This window comes from Pipra filicauda, unplaced genomic scaffold, assembly GCF_003945595.2.
Source record: "Pipra filicauda isolate LSUMZ 115617 unplaced genomic scaffold, ASM394559v2 scaffold359_size756093_pilon, whole genome shotgun sequence".
In the NCBI taxonomy this organism is placed as follows: domain Eukaryota; kingdom Metazoa; phylum Chordata; class Aves; order Passeriformes; family Pipridae; genus Pipra; species Pipra filicauda.
In genome coordinates, this window is record NW_024104486.1 from 405,725 (window position 1) to 423,393 (window position 17,669).

Below are 17,669 nucleotides of genomic sequence, written 5' to 3' on the forward strand. Positions count from 1 at the left end.
TGGACATCTTGATTTACTAACGTGTAAGTAAATCAGACACTTTTCCCTTAACCGTTTCTTTAAGGGAACAGGAATATGACAAGAGGGGAGCAGAGTGTATGTGTATGTGGCTTTCCTTCTGAAAGCTGTCTTGACAAAGTTCATTAACATAGTTGCAGACAATTTCAGTATCTGTCCTTGAGATCTGTTTTACTGTTCTAGTGTTACAAAAATGTGTACATTGGAAATAAATAAAACAGGGGTTATCAACTATGCATGCTGTTATAAAAGTTGATTCATGTGGCTTTCCATAGTAGTCAGTTGTCTAGAAATACTGAATGTCAATGTACAATGAAGTGAATTTTATAGTTTCTTCATCATGTTAGTTCTCTTACACCTCACCCACTTCTACCAACAGTCAAGAGCCAAGATGCCAGCACACCATTAAAACTGAAACAGCTGGACTACCCTCACTGCTTGTTTGGCCAGCAGCTGTTGAACTCTCCACTTCTCAGGTCCCAACCCCCTTTGTCGGATACCCCTGTTCTGGACACTTGTCCCCTTTTGCTTTCTCCCCATCCACGGGACAGTCCTTCTCCACTGGGATCCTTCCCAATGGCTCTTTTGTTCTTGGGCCTTTGGCTCATCAATCGTCAAGGGAGGATGTTCTAATTTTCAAAGTGAGGGAACTAAAAGAGGAAGTTGTTAATGTGGTCCAGGAGTTGAGAACAGTAACAGATCACCTTAGCTTTTTGGTGTCCTGTGTTAGACAGGGTTTGGAATTTTTTCCAGCTCCTGGTGCTGTTTCTGAAGGTTAATGCTTTAGAAACACAGACTCCATCTAGCAGTCTAATTCATCTTGCAAACATTTACCTTAATGAATGTCTAATAAACGCAGTTCTGTGTTTGTGACTCAGCCCGAGTTCTCAAAATCCTTGTATCTCAAAGCTTGTTTGAAAGCAATTTATGTCTTGTTAGTAACTTGTTACTTCTGCCTTTGTGTTTTTTATTATTTCAAAATACTCTTTAAGAAATATATACACACACAAACGTTTTATATCTAGCTATCTCAATAGATATAATTTTCTATGTTTTTAACTAGTATAGACTTATATGTATAAACTTAGTGAACTAGTATTTTTGGCTAGTTAGCACAGTAGTCAAATGCTGCCAGTTGATGTTTTCATAACTTCGTAACTTTCATAACTTCACTTTCATAAAGTGAGATGTACTTTCCACCGAGTAACTTCTCAATGTGTACTTCCAGAGAAGATTCTTAGCCATGACTTCTCTTAGCTTGTTGCCTGCTATGATGCTGAAAGAGGCATCACAGTAACAAACAGCTCTAGTGAGTAAGTCATACTTGGGAGGCGACATTTTGGGTTTTCTTTCTTCTTGGTTGCAGAACAAGACATTGGTAGTTTTCATTGAATGAACATTGTGTATACTTGTTAAAAATCAATATTTCTGCTGCGATAGTTAAAACAAATTTAAAACCAATAGGGAATTGCTTTACTTTTTGTTTCCATAGGGGCAATTCGGCAAGAAAAGCTGCTGGTACATAAAATGAGTAAAATATTATTTTCATGAAGATGAAAAGTGCTTTCTTATTCTTAAAGTTTGAAAGGCACTAAGTATAGAAAAATAGATGAAGGCACTTTCAAATGCTTATTTAATAAAAATACAGAGAAAGAGAAAATAATAATGCATGAACAGGATAACCAAAATGTTATCTCAAAATGAGTGAAGGTGTTTGTACATCAAGAAAATTTACATCCTCCATTACTGAGTGGAATTATGTTAAGTTTACACTCCCTCCAAAAAGTAAAGCAACAGAGATTATATTTTTTTTCTGTGTTTAGAATAGCTTTAGACCAATTTGCAACCTGTTCATTAGTATCTTCAAATATTCAGAGAAGCAGATGAGGAATTTTTTTTTCTGGGCAGAGCAGCGACCTGACTTTCAGCCCATGAAAACTTCAGTTTTTGAATGAATGAGGAGTAAAGAAATATTTGGAAATAGAGAGAAAGACAAACGCAGGAATAGGAGATACAGTGGGAAACATACAAAAAAAGTTTGCCTTTTTTTGCATTCCTGGAAATGGCTGTTATTTGCTCAATAAAGTCACTGTAAAAAAATCTCATTACAGGTTCTTTGTCTTTTGTTCTGACAAATATATTGTGGAAAGGCCTATTAATTAATGTTTTCTATGCATGATTAGTGAGTGAAATACACTCAAGATCCCCCATATAGACCAGTGAAAGATGTAAGTGCAAAAGCATATTTTTCTTGTATGCATAGCACTTATTCTGCAATGAACTTTATTCTGTGGAAACATCATGTTACCTTGACGGTGACTCTAGATGTCCTTTAATTGAAATTAGTGATAAAATGCATGTATTAATGCAAGATTTGGCCCAGGAACTATGATGCGTCATTTTCCTGTCCCAATGTTGCTGAATAAGAGATGTCATTACTATTTTTGAAACCGATAAGCTTGTAGTAGACCTTGTAGGGTATGTATTATCCTGTATGATTTAACTGATGTGGTGCAGAATATCTTCACTTATGAAAAGAATGTTATGTGACATACATGAGATGAAAAAAAGTAATTTAGCCCACATATTGAAACTCTTTTGGGCACCTCTCCTTTTTTGTCTTCATTCATAAATTCTTTGTTTCTGTGCTGTATAGGTAGATATATTTGGAAAGGTCCTCTTTTTTACTGCTTTCATACAACCTGTATCAAACTTGATCAAAGTAGTATATTTAAATGAGTTAATGATTTTCTCTCCATTCAAGACCATTCCTTTACATGATTTTATCTCAAATTCCCCTTTAATCCTATTGCAGTAGAAACTGGGAATACTTTTCTGACTTTTGCAGTTACGGTTACAATGTTGACTTTATTTTCTAGCCAAGGTCCTTGGAGTCTCAGCATTAATGAGATGTTATAGCTGTACATTTTCCTTGAAGTCTGGATGACTTTCTGTAGGATAATTTAATAAATGACTGAAATGTACTCCAAAGTCTTTATAATTTGTTTTGTTTTTTAATAAGATTTTCTCAGTCTCCCAGAATGCTCTTCTGTCACAGCTATCTGCTGGAATCAAATCTCTCAATATTGCTTCATAGATGATGAAATGGCCCAGTCTGTTTCTGAAGTGTAAAGTTAAATAAAAAAGTAGTCAAATACCTAAAGTACACTGTACACTGTGCTTAAGGGTTTTTGTGGTAGTGCAGATTTCTTGGAGCCTCATGTAGCTTTGTTAGTGATGGTATATATATTCGTTACAGCAATGCTGTATTTTTGGTCTGATGCTTTTTACCTCTGTTTCCAAAATCAGCCTCATTACTTGCAGTGGGTGCTCCATGTTTAACAGGTGGCAACCCCACTGAGTTCTGTATTACTCCTGAGTACTTCCCATATGACATCTGATGGCTGTGTTGGTACAGAGGTGGTTGGATAAACTGAGTCTGAAGCTGTAGGAAGACCTGAGACAGGAGAAGCTGCAGAGGTGTAGTCTGGCGCTCTGCGGCTGCTCCCTGTGGGTCTCTGTGGAGGTGGTGGAGACATTCTCACTTTTTTCCAGCAGCAACACCCCAGATCCCCATGGTCTCTGTGGTGACACCAGCATCTTGGGGCTCACACAGCTGCACCATGTTTCTGGTATGAGCTGAGGGTGAGGATAGGTGAGGAAGGCTGGCCAGCTTTATGCCAGCAGATCATAGTCATGCTGATTATGAACCTTACCTAGGAGGTTTACTGTTGCTTTCTGGTGAGGAGTGACAAGATGGGTTTAAAGAATGGGAACTAAGAATTTCTGCCCAAAGTTCTTGCAGAACAGCATGCCATAGTTTCAGCCTAATCTTAGTGGGAATACATACAAATTTAAATAGGAATAATCTCTTCACTATGGTAGGTAATTACTTACATGTCATATGATGCAGTCAAACAACTGTTATGGGATTAGGTCTGTATGTCTTGCCCTACTGTTGAATGTTTTTTGAAATTACTTTGGGATATGGATGGTTTTGATGCACACATATTCAATATTTATGCTTTAATCTGACCATCCTATCTTTCCTCATGCCTTGTTTTATGAAAAGCCTTTTGTTAAAAGTGAAAAAATTTTCAAAAGGTAATTTTAGGAAACATATATTAATTACCCTAACTTAAATGACCATGCACTAGAATTATACTTTCCAAAAGCTTGTGCATATAATTTTAACAGGAGCTATGCTGAGTTGTTTTGCTTTGTGTCCATAAAATGTAGGATAATCAGTAATGCAGTGGAGTATTTCAGTTGTCCAACTTTATACAGTTAGTCACAAACACCAACATAAAGTATCCTGCATTTGTTTCTAGATAGGTTCATCTGGGTTTCCAGCACACCTCCCTATCCTCCCCCTCCACAAATATACTGTCTGTTTTACAAACCCCTTTCTGTTGAGGAAAAGAAAGTAATTGAGGTCAACACAGCCCACAGACTGTGGCAGTCAGTAATGGAGTAGAGTATTCTGCAAGTTCATGTGGGTAAGGATGAGAAGAATGACATGTCCACACCATTTAAAGGATTTTGTGTTTCATTTGTCTGGAAGTTCTTGTATCACTTCTCTTATGTATATTAATACTTATTGAGCAATACAAAATAAAATAGTGCAATTTATTAGAAGACTAATGAACAAAGACATAATTCAGTTGGTATCACAAGTAATTTAGTCATTTTACTGTAGCTTTTCTGAATTTAAATATTGTTTTATTGTTTTGCTTGACAGCTTACAATACTGAAAATGATATTGGTAGAAATTCTAGTCTAGCTCCTCTTCCTAAGTTTTTCAATACAAATCACAAAAGATAATAGATTGAAGTGGCTTATCTGTTGTGAAATGGCAGAATAGCATGACAGAGTGTTTAATTAGCCTTGGGCATGGTTCCTGATGGGAAAACAGGTGTCACAGTCTGGTGGACTGGATTGTGTAATAGAGGAGGTATGCCTGTGAAAATAACATTGGCACTAAGTAGGCTGATTTGAAGATGAGAGGTTATCAAATCTTTGTACACTGAAATATTCTGATCTAGTATAAAATTTTCATATGTAAAATGCTTTTCCACACTTGATATAGGAGCAAAAATAAAATGGAGATCAGTTTTTTAAACGTGAAGTGAGCAGCTTTTTCCAAACCTTAACACAGGCTTCTCCTAAAGTTCAGAACACTCTCAACTGCTCATGCATCTTCATGTAAGACCCCACTGTTTCTCTCAAAAGTGACTACAAAGGCCTTCACCCTGAGTACTTCTAAACATGTCTCAGAAATTAATGGAAGAGAATTGATTGTGAATTTTTGTTGCTTTTGTTTTATTTTGTTGATTTTTTTCATACAGGAAAACATAGTTTACCAGAACTGATTTTTTAATGTAAATAAATAAATAAATTTTTAAGAGGGTTTCTCTCCAGTCCAAAATAAAACTTAGAGTGAAGGGCGATGAGACACCAACAAGTCATTGATTAGAGCACAGATTTCTTAAAGGGAAGAGCTAGTTGCAAAGACTAATCTCTGTCTGATACAGAATAGGAACTCTTGCCGGTCGTTCTCTGCTATAGACGTCAAGTGTCTCAGACACCCAGCTTTTCAGGCACATCTGATTTTCTCTTCTATTTATTCACAAAAATATGTCCCCATTTCTTTTCTTTTTGTTGAAAAGATAAATGAATTAAAATTTTTTAATTTGCAGGATTCTTACTTTCCATTCAGCCCTGGTGCAAAGTCTTTAGGACAGATATAACAAAGCCTTTTTCCAATAAGTGAGAGATGGCTGTGCTTTAAAGTCACTCAGCTGTCAGTATTCATTGTTAGGTGCTTTATTAAGACCCACAGCTGAGAAATACATAATGCTTACAGTGCTAAAGGAAATCAGATTGAGTTTATTTGAAAATTGGTGATGTTGACTCTGTTCAGAGTGTCTGTGCTCCTTTTTCACATCCGCAAGTGTAAAGCAAAACAGATTCTTCTGAGCACCATGGGAATTGTTATGATTCTTCATCATCATACAGCTATACAATGTGAATTTAAAATTTTGCCCAAGTTTTCACGTGTGCTTCGTACATACCTACCAGATGTGATGAAGGCAGTGGAGAGTGAGGCCCAGCTGGATGTGATGCATGTAGTGTGTCCTGACACCAGAAATTATCCTAATTACTGCCTCTGGGAAAGGATCAGTTAATTTAAAACTGTAGCATGAAAAGGTACCTCTTATAGCTTGACAGAGGTGCTGTAGACTGCATAGTTTTCCTCATTCGCTGTGGTGATACATAAAATTGGACATGGTTTTATTTTGTTTTCTCTGGAGATGATGCTACACTAATAAGTTGTAAAATAAATCTTTACAGATTGTTGTTTGCAAGTCTTTCTTGTAAAAAAGGACTTGTGAAACTAAGCAGTAGAAAATATACTAGTAAGAAGAGTTCAAGAATTAACTGGATTAAAAGATAGTTAATATTTCTTTATCGATTCTTAACTCTACTCATGAGCATGTGTCATCAGCAAAAAAAGCGAAGCTGCTATGTTGTGGTGGTGAGCTAGAAAACAGGTCATCTGTCCAGAAACAGGCAGGTGGATTGCTCCAGATCACTGCTCAGTTCCAGCTGACTTTTTCTAACAGGTGGCCTTGCCAAGTGGTGTGCCAAGGTGACATTCATCCAGGAGTTGCCTGGATGGCACGATGCTTCAGACTGAGGAAGAGGGTCTTTGCTCTGATGCGGAAATTGCCAAAACTCATGTCTCATTAGTGTTTCCTAAAGTTCTTTGGAAACGAACAACAGTTTAATTAAAGGCTGATGTAAACACATTTCTGCACTTTCCCTACAGCATTTTATCACATTAGAATTGATCAAAATTGTTGCCTTGGGCTGTCTTGAACAGCTATACATCTGGAGCACCATTTGTGCAAGCTGCTGATGAACAGGCTACATATGCTATGCTTCACAGTAGCTCTTCTGCCTTCCTATATAGGCAGATTTACCTTGTTGGGAGATGAGATGATTTAACTATTTTTATTTGCATAAGCTCTTTTTACTTTGATGTAGTGCTTTAAAATGTATAACATGCCACCCATTTGGGTTCATGCATGCTGCATCTCCAAAGTAATATAAGAATACAGGCAATAGTGATTTGGAACAGCACTGAGAATTTCACATTTGAAGAAAATTCTAGGCAGGAGGGGACAAGGGATCTGATTAGTGTTGACCTTTCAATAACTTTGTCCAAGTGCTTTTGGCCTCTTTCTGCTTTTCATCTGTATTTAACATTTTTTTTTCCAAAAGTCTATTGGTTTTTTTTTTTTAATTCTCAAAGTAGTAAGGATTGGAATCCCATTCCTGAAACCTTAACATGGTCATAAGGGCAAATGGCTTTTTTTTTAACTATGTCATTCATTATGTAATTATCAGTATATAACTAAGTTCTCTGTAGCTATTAGACTTTATTACATGATGTGGAAAAAATAAGACGTGTTTTAAAATGAGAAAAGTATGTGTTTTCTATTATATAGAAACTACTAGTAAAATCATATGAAGCCTCACTGTCACTTTAGCTCAACCTTTGTTTAAGGATTCTTGGTGTGACTCTTGGGGATAGTGCATCCCTTCCAACTGGGCTTATTCTGTGATTTTGTGATTTAAAGTGCTGTATTCAAAGGCTCTGTTTCTTATGCAAAATTAAAGGCATTGAAAAACTGCTTTGCATTTTTAAATTTTTTTTCCTCACTTTTTTGTTTTTGTAACTGGCAACTCTCCAAAGAAACATATCTCGCATGTTTTCCTCTTAAATATTGAAGCTTTCTCTCTTGGTCAAGGAGGAGATGGCTGCAGCCTTTCTTCCTAACCTATCCAAAGAGTTATTCTGTCTCTCCTGTTGGCTTTATGTATTACTTGGCAGGGGCAGGAGCAGGAGCAGGAATGCTCCATCATGACGGCCAGACACGTGGGGAGAGCTGTGACTGTTGTGGAGGAAAAAGACTATCTGAATTACTTCTCAATGCAAAGTGCATTGGTTTAAAAAGAAGCTGCTGCCTACACTTCAGCAGTTATTCTTTGCAGTCGCTTTGCTATATATAACAAGGCTTCTGAAGGTATGCCATGGTGGTGTGCTGGGCAAGCATACAAGCTGCTGTTTTGGTGGGTAACAAGTATTTTTATGGCAGTACTGAGTTTTATTTTCCAGGCTCACATTACCATGATGAGAAGGGAGTCAGCTGTATGAGAAGTTCACTAAGTTTGATTTGTAATTTATTCTTTGTTTTCTTTGCGCTAGCTACAGTTCTTATTTCTATAAAGTAGGGGCATGAATTACACATTTTTAAAGTGAATGCTAGGATTATCATAGGTACCAATCACCTTTTCAGTGTATTCTTCTCAAATTAGTGATGCCACTGAGAGGTTAATGGGTATTATGATTAGATTGCACTTCATAAAACATACTTCCTTTGAGCATTTACAATATTTTGGTTTTGAAAAACACAACTTTTGTGTGTTGAATGAAGTAACAGTTCCCAATCAAACTAAATCTCTGTTGAATTCCAGAGATCAGAGCTGCTGACGTATGTAGACCTTCAGGAGATAAGCAACCTTTCTTTCATGTGTTCTTTTGTTGAATATGAGCTTTACAATAGGAAAAGATTTTCCAGTTCCAGTCCATGGTTGTTTGGTTTGATTTGTTGGGGTTTTTTTTCCCCATTAGGGAGACTTAAGTGCAGTAGTTTTAATTTGAAGTAAACTGTTTGTACATTCTCCCTTTTGCAATAGACTATATGTGGTGGAGTCACCAAAATATTTGGTCACTGATAAATTCTATGACAATTTCTGATGGCCACAGTGTTGTAGTCAGAGATGGTGTTTGTAAAGCTATTAGACACTCATCTTTTTTCTCAGATTATAATATTGCAGCATTTCTGCAGAGACAGAACCACAATACAAAGACAATAGCCAGTTAATTTTGTCCTGGACTTTTATAACACTTCATATCTGTTGGGGAAGTGTGGGAATTTTCTAGACCCTGATGGGTCTAGAGCCTAATATGAAGAAGCTAGGGCTATCATTTCAGCAGAAAGTCAAACATAGTGAAATGTTTGAAAATCATTCCAGGATTATTCCTATCATGATTTACCTGTGCAAAGCTCAACTTAAGAAAATTCAGTGTTGCAATTTAAAAAATTATTTCTTAGCTTAGCAGAATATATTCAACAAAGCTGTAAGCATCTGGCAAGTTTTTTTCTTTTTTTACCTGCTGAGCTATTAAAAATATTCCTCCATTTTCTTCCTCAACAAAACTGATTTACCAAATTTTTAAAGACAACTAGAGCTGCCTCTGTCAGCACTCAGTGTTTTTGAGAACATTAGATTGCAACTGATCAGTATAACAAAATCATAACAACAACCTTCGACATCTGTTAAGACAGAATGATTGCTGAATTGCTCTGTTGTAAGCAGTTCTTTGTTCTTACTGAAGGTTTTGCTGAACTGAATCCTTTTGCAACAGCATTCTTGAAGATGTGAACTTTGCAGGGTATCCTGGCAATCACGAGACTTAGTTGTCAGGGCCAAAGAGGACTGCAGGAGTTGCAGGGGGATTGATGGAGGTTTACAACCAGAGTCTGCTCGGGGTCTGGTGCTAGTGTCTATACAGGGCTTGGCAGCAGGACGGGACAGAGCAGAGAAGTGGAGCCTCAGTTTCATAGGTCCTGCTCTAAGTATTATTTTCAGGGTGAAAACCCACTCTTAATGTTTATCCAGTTCAGAAAGTATTGCTCCAATTTGGTTTCAATAAGACATTCACATTTTGCAGGCCTTTCTATGACTTCTGAGGTGATTACATGTGTCCCAGAATAGTAAAATATAGTGTACCAGTGTATGATATTAAAATTATCAAAAATCCATTTAAAGCTACATGGTCCATGTAGGAAAATCAGCTGCAAAGTGGCTCCTGTCCAGTAATTGCTTAAGAACTTACAATTTCTTTAAACATGAGTTAGTACCATTGATTTGAAATGGAACCCAAATGCAGTATTGATGTGTGTCCTATAAAAATATTGTAATTAACTTTGAAATAATTTGGTGCAAAGTCCAACAAATGTTGTTTAATTAATTTAAACTTTTAGAAAGAATACAGTAATTCAGAATACAGCTCTATGAAATATCAGTGAGCTTGCATGGTAGAAATCATACATTTGTCCCTGCTAGTGTGTTATCTTCACATAGTTAGCTCTAAAGAGATGTTTTTGTTGATAGGGAAACTGGAAGGAAGAAGTGGGAAGGACTTTCTTCAGATATGGAAAATATGAGATAGAGAATTTTAAAGCATCCTTTGTTCTTAGGGAGGTTACATTGTTTCACTATGGTTTTGGGAAGGGTAAGGGATAAGTTTTGAAATAACACAATAATGAAAACCATAAACTGACATATGTATGGCAGTTATCCTGCACACCTGAGTGTAGGTGTTCCATTAAAAAATGCAATAAAATTAAGTGGCTGTTGAAGGAACAGATGATTTGGTGATGTTCTGGGGAGCTGAGAAGTGTCTAGCAAAGTTTCTTCACTGTTTGACTTGTCTGGTATGAAAGGAATGTAGTTTCTGTTTTTCAGGACAAAAACCAGTTATGGGATTATTATAATTCTCAAGTTTGAAAGCAATAGTTTAAAATTAGTTTATTGGTCATAGGGGAGTTGGGTCACCAAACGATATTTATGCACGAACAGCGAAAAGAAATACCTTCAGTCTACAAAATTATGTGTCCTGAGACAGGCTTCTAAGCTAATGTCACCCTTCTGTTGTTTTTCTGTTGCAGATATGTCTTCTCCTACAATGAAGAAACCTGAAAAGCCTTTGTTTAGTCCTACTTCTCCCCAGGATTCTTCACCAAGATTGAGCACTTTTCCCCAGCATCACCACCCAGGAATCCCAGGAGTTGCACACAGTGGTGAGGGTTATGGAGGAGGAAGAAAAAACCTCCCTATTCTTCTTTCCTGTAATTAGGTTGTGATGCATTTTTGCAGACTTTCTTAGAGACCTAATACCATTTATAACAATGATTGAGAGTAAAAATGGAAAAGGTTATGATATCCTTGCAGGAGTGTTCATTAAACTGTTCAGGTAATCTGACTGCTGGAAGTTACTGAAAAGTATTTAGGATTAACCAGTGAATAAAATAAACTGTATACTGCATGAAGAAACTGACAGAGGAAAACTCTCTCTGTATTTCTTCCTTTCACCTAAATCCCTTTTTTATTTTTGTTGTTATGACTATGTTGTATATAAATACCAAGAGCTTCCAGTTGTTTAATACACGAGAGAAGTCACAACCATGTTCTCTATCACACAATGAAATAAATACCAGTGCATCTTTTGAATGCTTAGACATAGAGTCCTGATAAGTATTTTTCAACACCTATTTTCTGGAATCCACAGTGAGTCCACAGTAAAACTTCACTTAAAGTGTGAAGGAGATACTTGTATACTTGTAATATGACAGAATGCATGTTGTCTTGAGGCTTTATCAGTAACTACAGGGAAATTGCAGCATCATGGTCTGTTTAACTTTAGAGGTGAGACTGACCCTGATTTTTCGGTTGAGAACGTGGTCCTCAGAAGTGTCCCCTCAGCATCTCATCATGTCTCTTTATAAACTGAATATAAAGGGTTTAATTTTTTGAGTAGAGCTGGATGACTAGGGGAGTAAAACAGATTTGAAAACTTTCTTCTTTTCTTTCACATGCAGTTCTGCTTTGAGGAGTTTCCGTTTTATGATTTCTCCCTGATTTCTAGTTCCCATCATTCAATGAATGTGTAAAGACTATTTTCCCCTTAATATCCACTTATTTTGTTTTATGAAAATGGGCCTGTGCTCATTCTGGTCCCTGTAAGGTTTCCACTACCTACAAATACTCAAGCACGTCAGAGATGATGGGGGAAATGGAAGGTATAGATTTCTTCACATTTGTGTTTGTTTTGCACAGCTGCAACATACCAGAGCAGTAAATAGGATTTTATATTTACACTGAATTTGGTGGGGCTATGTTTAAAATGAGTCTGCCCCAAAGAAATTATTTTTGATCCTATACTTATGTGTATATCTTTATATTTACTTTAGAGTATAATTTTCAAAAATACATACTTGAGTCATAACCTAATTTGCAGGTGAGCTATTTACTTGATAGTAAACTTATTTTTATTTATGTAGGCTGTTCTATTATGTCAATGAGCAGTGCCCAAAAAACAGCTATTTCAGCTTTAAAAATTAAGCTGAAAAAAACAGAGATGTGAAAGGTGGTCCAGAAAAGCACCTTGTGTTGATACAGTAAAGAACCATGAGCGGTTTACCTTGCTTATACAGACTCGATTTTGCACTTTTCCGCTGATGAAAATGAAAATGTCTTTTCTCCACTTCTATTGAACTTAGTAGCTCTTTTTTAATACACCAAGTAGATGCTCTCTTGGTGTGTAGTAAGGGTGGAAACTGTGTTCTTGTGCAGTTCACTTCTAGACCAACAACTGGGCGGCAGAAAGACATGCTGTACATTCCTTTCACTATGAAAACAATGCCAGTTGTTTAGACACTGCACACACTTTATAGCTGGAGAAGTATATGTTTGTAGGGGATGGAAAGAAGTAGAATAGAAAGAAAAAAAAAGTGTAGATACCTTTTTGTTTGTCAGAGATAATTTTATTAGATGGATTGGTTTCCAGGATCTGAAGTTGGATGTTCATTAGGTTTTTCATAAAGGTCAGCAAATATTTGTAGCAATATTGCTAAGTAGATATTTTCCCCTGTCCTCAGATGAGGCAGATAGAGTGCAATACAGTGAGAAATCACTAACTGTTTCTTGCGGCTTGGTTACTTTCTTCAGTGTTGGAGTGCTTTGAATAAAAGTGTGGTGTTTATATATTAAGCAAGTATTTGATTTCTTTATTTGGGCTCCAGATGATAAAACTGTGCAAATGAAATGCCTTTTCATGCTGAAGAACCATAACTATTTAAAGAAAAAAAAATGGAAAAAATATGATGGCATAACTCATAAACCCAAAACAGTATTTACAGTATTTACTGTATTTACAGATACAGTAAATACAGTATTTACAAATTTGAAACAGTTGCACTTTCCATTTCCTGGGAGGATATAAGGGGAGGACCTGTAAGATTTTTTATAAAAATGCCATAAAGCAGGAGTGCAGTGTATTGATTTATAACTGACTTTTTATTTTTCTTGCTGTGACACAGAGGTGAAGAATTTTAGAAGAAACAAGATACGAAGTAATTTTAATTTTATTTTATCTTCTCCAGTCATCTCAACTAGAACTCCACCTCCACCTTCACCATTGCCATTTCCAGCACAAGCTATTCTCCCTCCTGCCCCATCTAGCTACTTCTCTCATCCAACGATCAGATATCCTCCCCACCTGAATCCTCAGGATACTCTGAAGAATTATGTACCTTCTTACGACCCGTCCAGTCCGCAGACTAGCCAGGTACTGTAACAAGATGCGAACCCTCCAAAACAAATCCTATGAGGAATTCCAGGGCATCTAGGCTGGTATCTCTCCATTTCTGGTCTCAGAGAAATCTGGAAGATGATATATGAGCGATACAACTTTTTCTGTTCATCATGGTTGAATAAAGGTTACAGGGCAATCATATCCACTTGCTCTGTCAAGCATAAGAAAAATAGTTAATTGACTGAACAACCTGGCAGCAGTAACAGAGCAGTCCTGGTCTTGCACCCCTCCTTCAGGTTTGGTGCCTGTGTTCATGCAGGGCCACCAGAGGTAAAGTTCCTGCAGGATGCAGCAAGGAGTGTGCTGAAACATACATATGTCCAAGCACACACATGGACATGGTGTATTTTATAAGCTGGCAATGAAAATAAGCTCTGCCAAGGTAATGCTAGCCTGGTTCCATAGGCACCTGAAATTTCTTTGGAGTGAGCACAGCACTGACCCACAAATTCTTTTTTCCTTCCTTTTGTAGAAAACATGCGGTAGCAGATGCGTTGCTGGCAGCTTCAATTATTCAGACTTGTCTGATATAGAAAATTAACATGTTTTTCATTAGTGAAGTAATTTGTGAAGGATTGTGTGCAGAACTGCTTTCCATAACAGCACCAGCACATAGCATTAGCATGTGATCTGCACTATAGGATAAACTGCAGTTGAGACTTGGTCTGTCAATACCTGGAATATTTCCAATGTCAGCGTAATGTAATCTTTGCTGCTCAGAGTGTTATTTATTTTTGATGCCTTGCCTGAAAGGCTCTTATGGAGCCCTGTTGCTTGTGCTTTAGCATGTTTTTTGGAAGAGCCTTGGGAATGTAAACTGAAGAGACAATGGTCAGGTTTTTCTGCTCCTAAGAGTTAGTTTCCTTTGGAAGGACTGTCTTATCAGGGATGAAGGGGTTGCTATGACAGCATTTTGTTTTGGGCTTCGTTTGTTTGCTTCATTTGTTTTGTTTTTCATCAATAATGACAGGCCTTTCAGCATTCATTTTGGACACAACAGCAATAGAACTTGAGACTGAATCAAACTTTCTATGTTGAATAACAGATACAGACCCTTTGAGCTGTGCAGAAGGTCATGGTGGCTATTGTCCCCATGGGCTAATTCCCTGGTCCAGCTGCATGACTTTCTATATGTCTAGTTGAAAAAAAAAAAACAACCAACAAAAAAACAGTGGGTCCAAAAAACTAAAATTTTCTTTGAACAGAGAAATCCTAACTATGTGATTTTTGTTAGTTACAATATTAATGCAAATTAAACCAAAAAGTGATCATGAAGTATGTCGATTTTAGAATACAAATTGCACGTGGATTAAAAGTCTTTCAGTCCCGTATAGCGCTTTTTCTGAGACTCAGCTGGGAATGTTGCATGCAGGACCTGATTTTAATTTGTGTAAAATTTCCATGAATAACAAAGTCTAATTAAGACACCCATTAAAAGTCCTTAGCGTTAATTCAGTGCAGAAAATCTCAGAGTTCTGTTGGATTTTTTTTTTTAAACTGATGTCTTAATTAGGCACTATTAGGGGAAAAATTATGCAAATTAAATCAGGCCCTTACTGTTATGCATTTCTTTAATTATTCAGTGCTTGTTTTACTTACATTTTGATTTCTTATATATGTTAAAAGAGCAGATTAGGTGATAATCCCTCTGGATTGTTTCATGTTCTGCTTTGGATCATTACTGAAAAAACATCCAACATCTAAATGAAGCATCTTACTTTCTTTCAGACAGTTGAAAAATATGCTGTCTTATGATTTTAACATCAGGGAGTATATTAACTGAGCAGGAGTTACGCCTTCAATTTTTTGCCCAACTCTCTTTTCTTACCTCTGGTTGAAAGAATAATCTTTAGACCTTAAAAGATAAAATTTTACTCTGCTGATTTTTTTCAGAGTATTAACAATCTGAAAACACTTCATGTACTTGTACCATGGTATCGTAGGGAATAACAGGCCTAACTGGCGTAAATTTAACACTTTCATCAGCTTTGGTAGCCTTTATATTAGGGCAATGTTTTTAATTTCATTTGATGTTTGATTTAGTTCCTGAGAAGAAGGAATGGGGTAAATAACAACAAGTATGCAATTTCAGGCATCTGCATCAGCTATTCACCACATTTTATTATCATTAATCACGATTATTAGTAGAATATTTTTAAAATTTAATTCTTTAGAGTTCACCTCTGATATTTGCTGTACATTGGAGTAGTTGCATGCCCAGTCAAAATATCCCTAAATAGAACACTTGAAGTTTGACTGTACAAAGAGTAAAAACAGCAGGATTAATTTTTTGCTTAGGAAAAGAAGCAACCGTCTGTGAAGTTTCAGTGACAAAAGGGAATTGTTCTGATACAATGGCATGCTTTGAGCCAAACTAGTTTTTCTTTTCTAAATAAAACATGAATTTTTGTTGAGACAAATTTAATTATTATAAAACGCAAAACTGCATCTGTAGGAATACAGGTCAAATTTAGGAATAATGTAGGAATACATCAAATTTAATTATACTTTCCCACCTCAAAACATACTCATTTGGATTTCAAAAGGAGAACTCTGATGATCATTTTAATTTCATCTGTAGAAATAGAAAGGATGGATACCCTGACAGCATTTACCTAAAATGAACTGTTCCTCCCCAACATCTTTCAGTAATGCGCTAATTTAGATTGTTACGTCAGGCAACTGAGATGCCTTGTATCCCCACAGCAATTTTGAGATTAATTACATTCCTGCTGCACTGATTATAGTGAGACAGTCAAGCTATTCAATGGAATACTTTAAGTAAAATTAGTTTAAAGATATAGAGCTCCCATAGGTTTCCATGGTGGGAAGCAGTGGGCAATTTTCTTGACATAATGTCAAATACTCTAAATTATGTGTGATGAACAGTCAGGAAGTTCAAACAGGCCCTTTGGCTGCAGTGAAAAATGATTCAACAATGGATGATTCTAAACAAAAGAGAGCTGTGGCTGTCGGTTTCATGAATATCTGCTTTTTATCGCCTGCTCAATCTGGAGAATAAACAAACAAATGTACTGAACAGAAATGAACCTTGTTAGCTATAGAGCTGGACTTGTCTCCAACTAGTAGTCTGAAAAGTTCCCAAGGTTATGAGAACTGCTGCACTTTCCAGTGATTAAGAATTTCAACTGAGCCCTTTTTATTATACTTATTTCAAAGCTTTTCTTCTTAACTAGGCATTCATGTTACTAGTTAATACTGTATGTGTGAGTGTGTATCTGTATTATGATGGGGTGCAGGTATCTCCAACTGGTACTAGTTACTGTAAGTTTCAACAAAAACTAATTTATTGATATGTGTCTAATCCACCTACGGTGTTTATCCATCTACAGTGTGGTGAGGTTTTCAAATCTACCACAAATTTCAAGCATGTGTTACCTTTTTGAATCATTCTAGGTGGGTGAATCTTTTAATCCTAGAAAATATTACCTCTGTGTCTGCGTAATGTGTGCATGCACACACGCACATAAATATGCACTGTGCACACTTGAAATGTATGAATACTCAAGAGCATATGAACCACTTTATAGTATCAAAATCAGGCTTCTAATGACCCTGAACAAATCAAGTACACCACCACTTGTGTGGCTGAAAACAAAACCAAAAGTTCCAAACTTAATGCACTGTTGAATTAAATAGAAAAATTTCCTGGTTAAGATGTGGTGAATCACAGAAGAAGGATCAGCAAGTGTGATGTGATGAAGGAAACAATGGTAAAGCAAACAGCTGAGGTGAATTCTGCTGAGGAATATCCTTCAATCAGTGAGAATTTTTTTTCTGACTGAACCAAGCAAACGGAAGTAGAAAATCTTTCAAGATGTTTGAGTATGGATTTGAAGGGCAAAATCTACATGTAACCTTAGATCAAATGTTGTGATATTTTTGATGACATATGCAGTTTTCAGTGATATGGCAAAAGTTGACTCCAGTTTGGAGGAGTTAAATATTGGACCCTTTTTCTCTTACAATAAATGCCTTACATATGTGGTGTCTTAAGTGAACTGCTAACTGTATGTTGACTAAAATTCGTGAGCCTGATAAAACGTACTTTGTTGCAATGTGGTCTAGTTTGCAGCTTTATTTTTTTGTTGGTTTTATCTTTTTCTGAAGATAGAAATAT

The 17,669-nt window shown here is 36.5% G+C and overlaps 1 protein-coding gene across 5 annotated transcripts in view; it reads left to right on the forward strand.

The window, feature by feature from the left end:
• Nucleotides 1-17,669, forward strand: part of NFIB (nuclear factor I B) — a 162,446-nt gene that overhangs the window by 115,098 nt on the left and 29,679 nt on the right. For all 5 annotated transcript variants that reach the window (XM_027744919.2, XM_027744921.2, XM_039384478.1 and 2 more), the window contains exons 7-8: nucleotides 10,824-10,955; nucleotides 13,317-13,501. In XM_027744919.2, coding sequence (XP_027600720.1) covers nucleotides 10,824-10,955; nucleotides 13,317-13,501 — 317 coding nt within the window. The remainder of the gene's footprint in view (nucleotides 1-10,823; nucleotides 10,956-13,316; nucleotides 13,502-17,669) is intronic.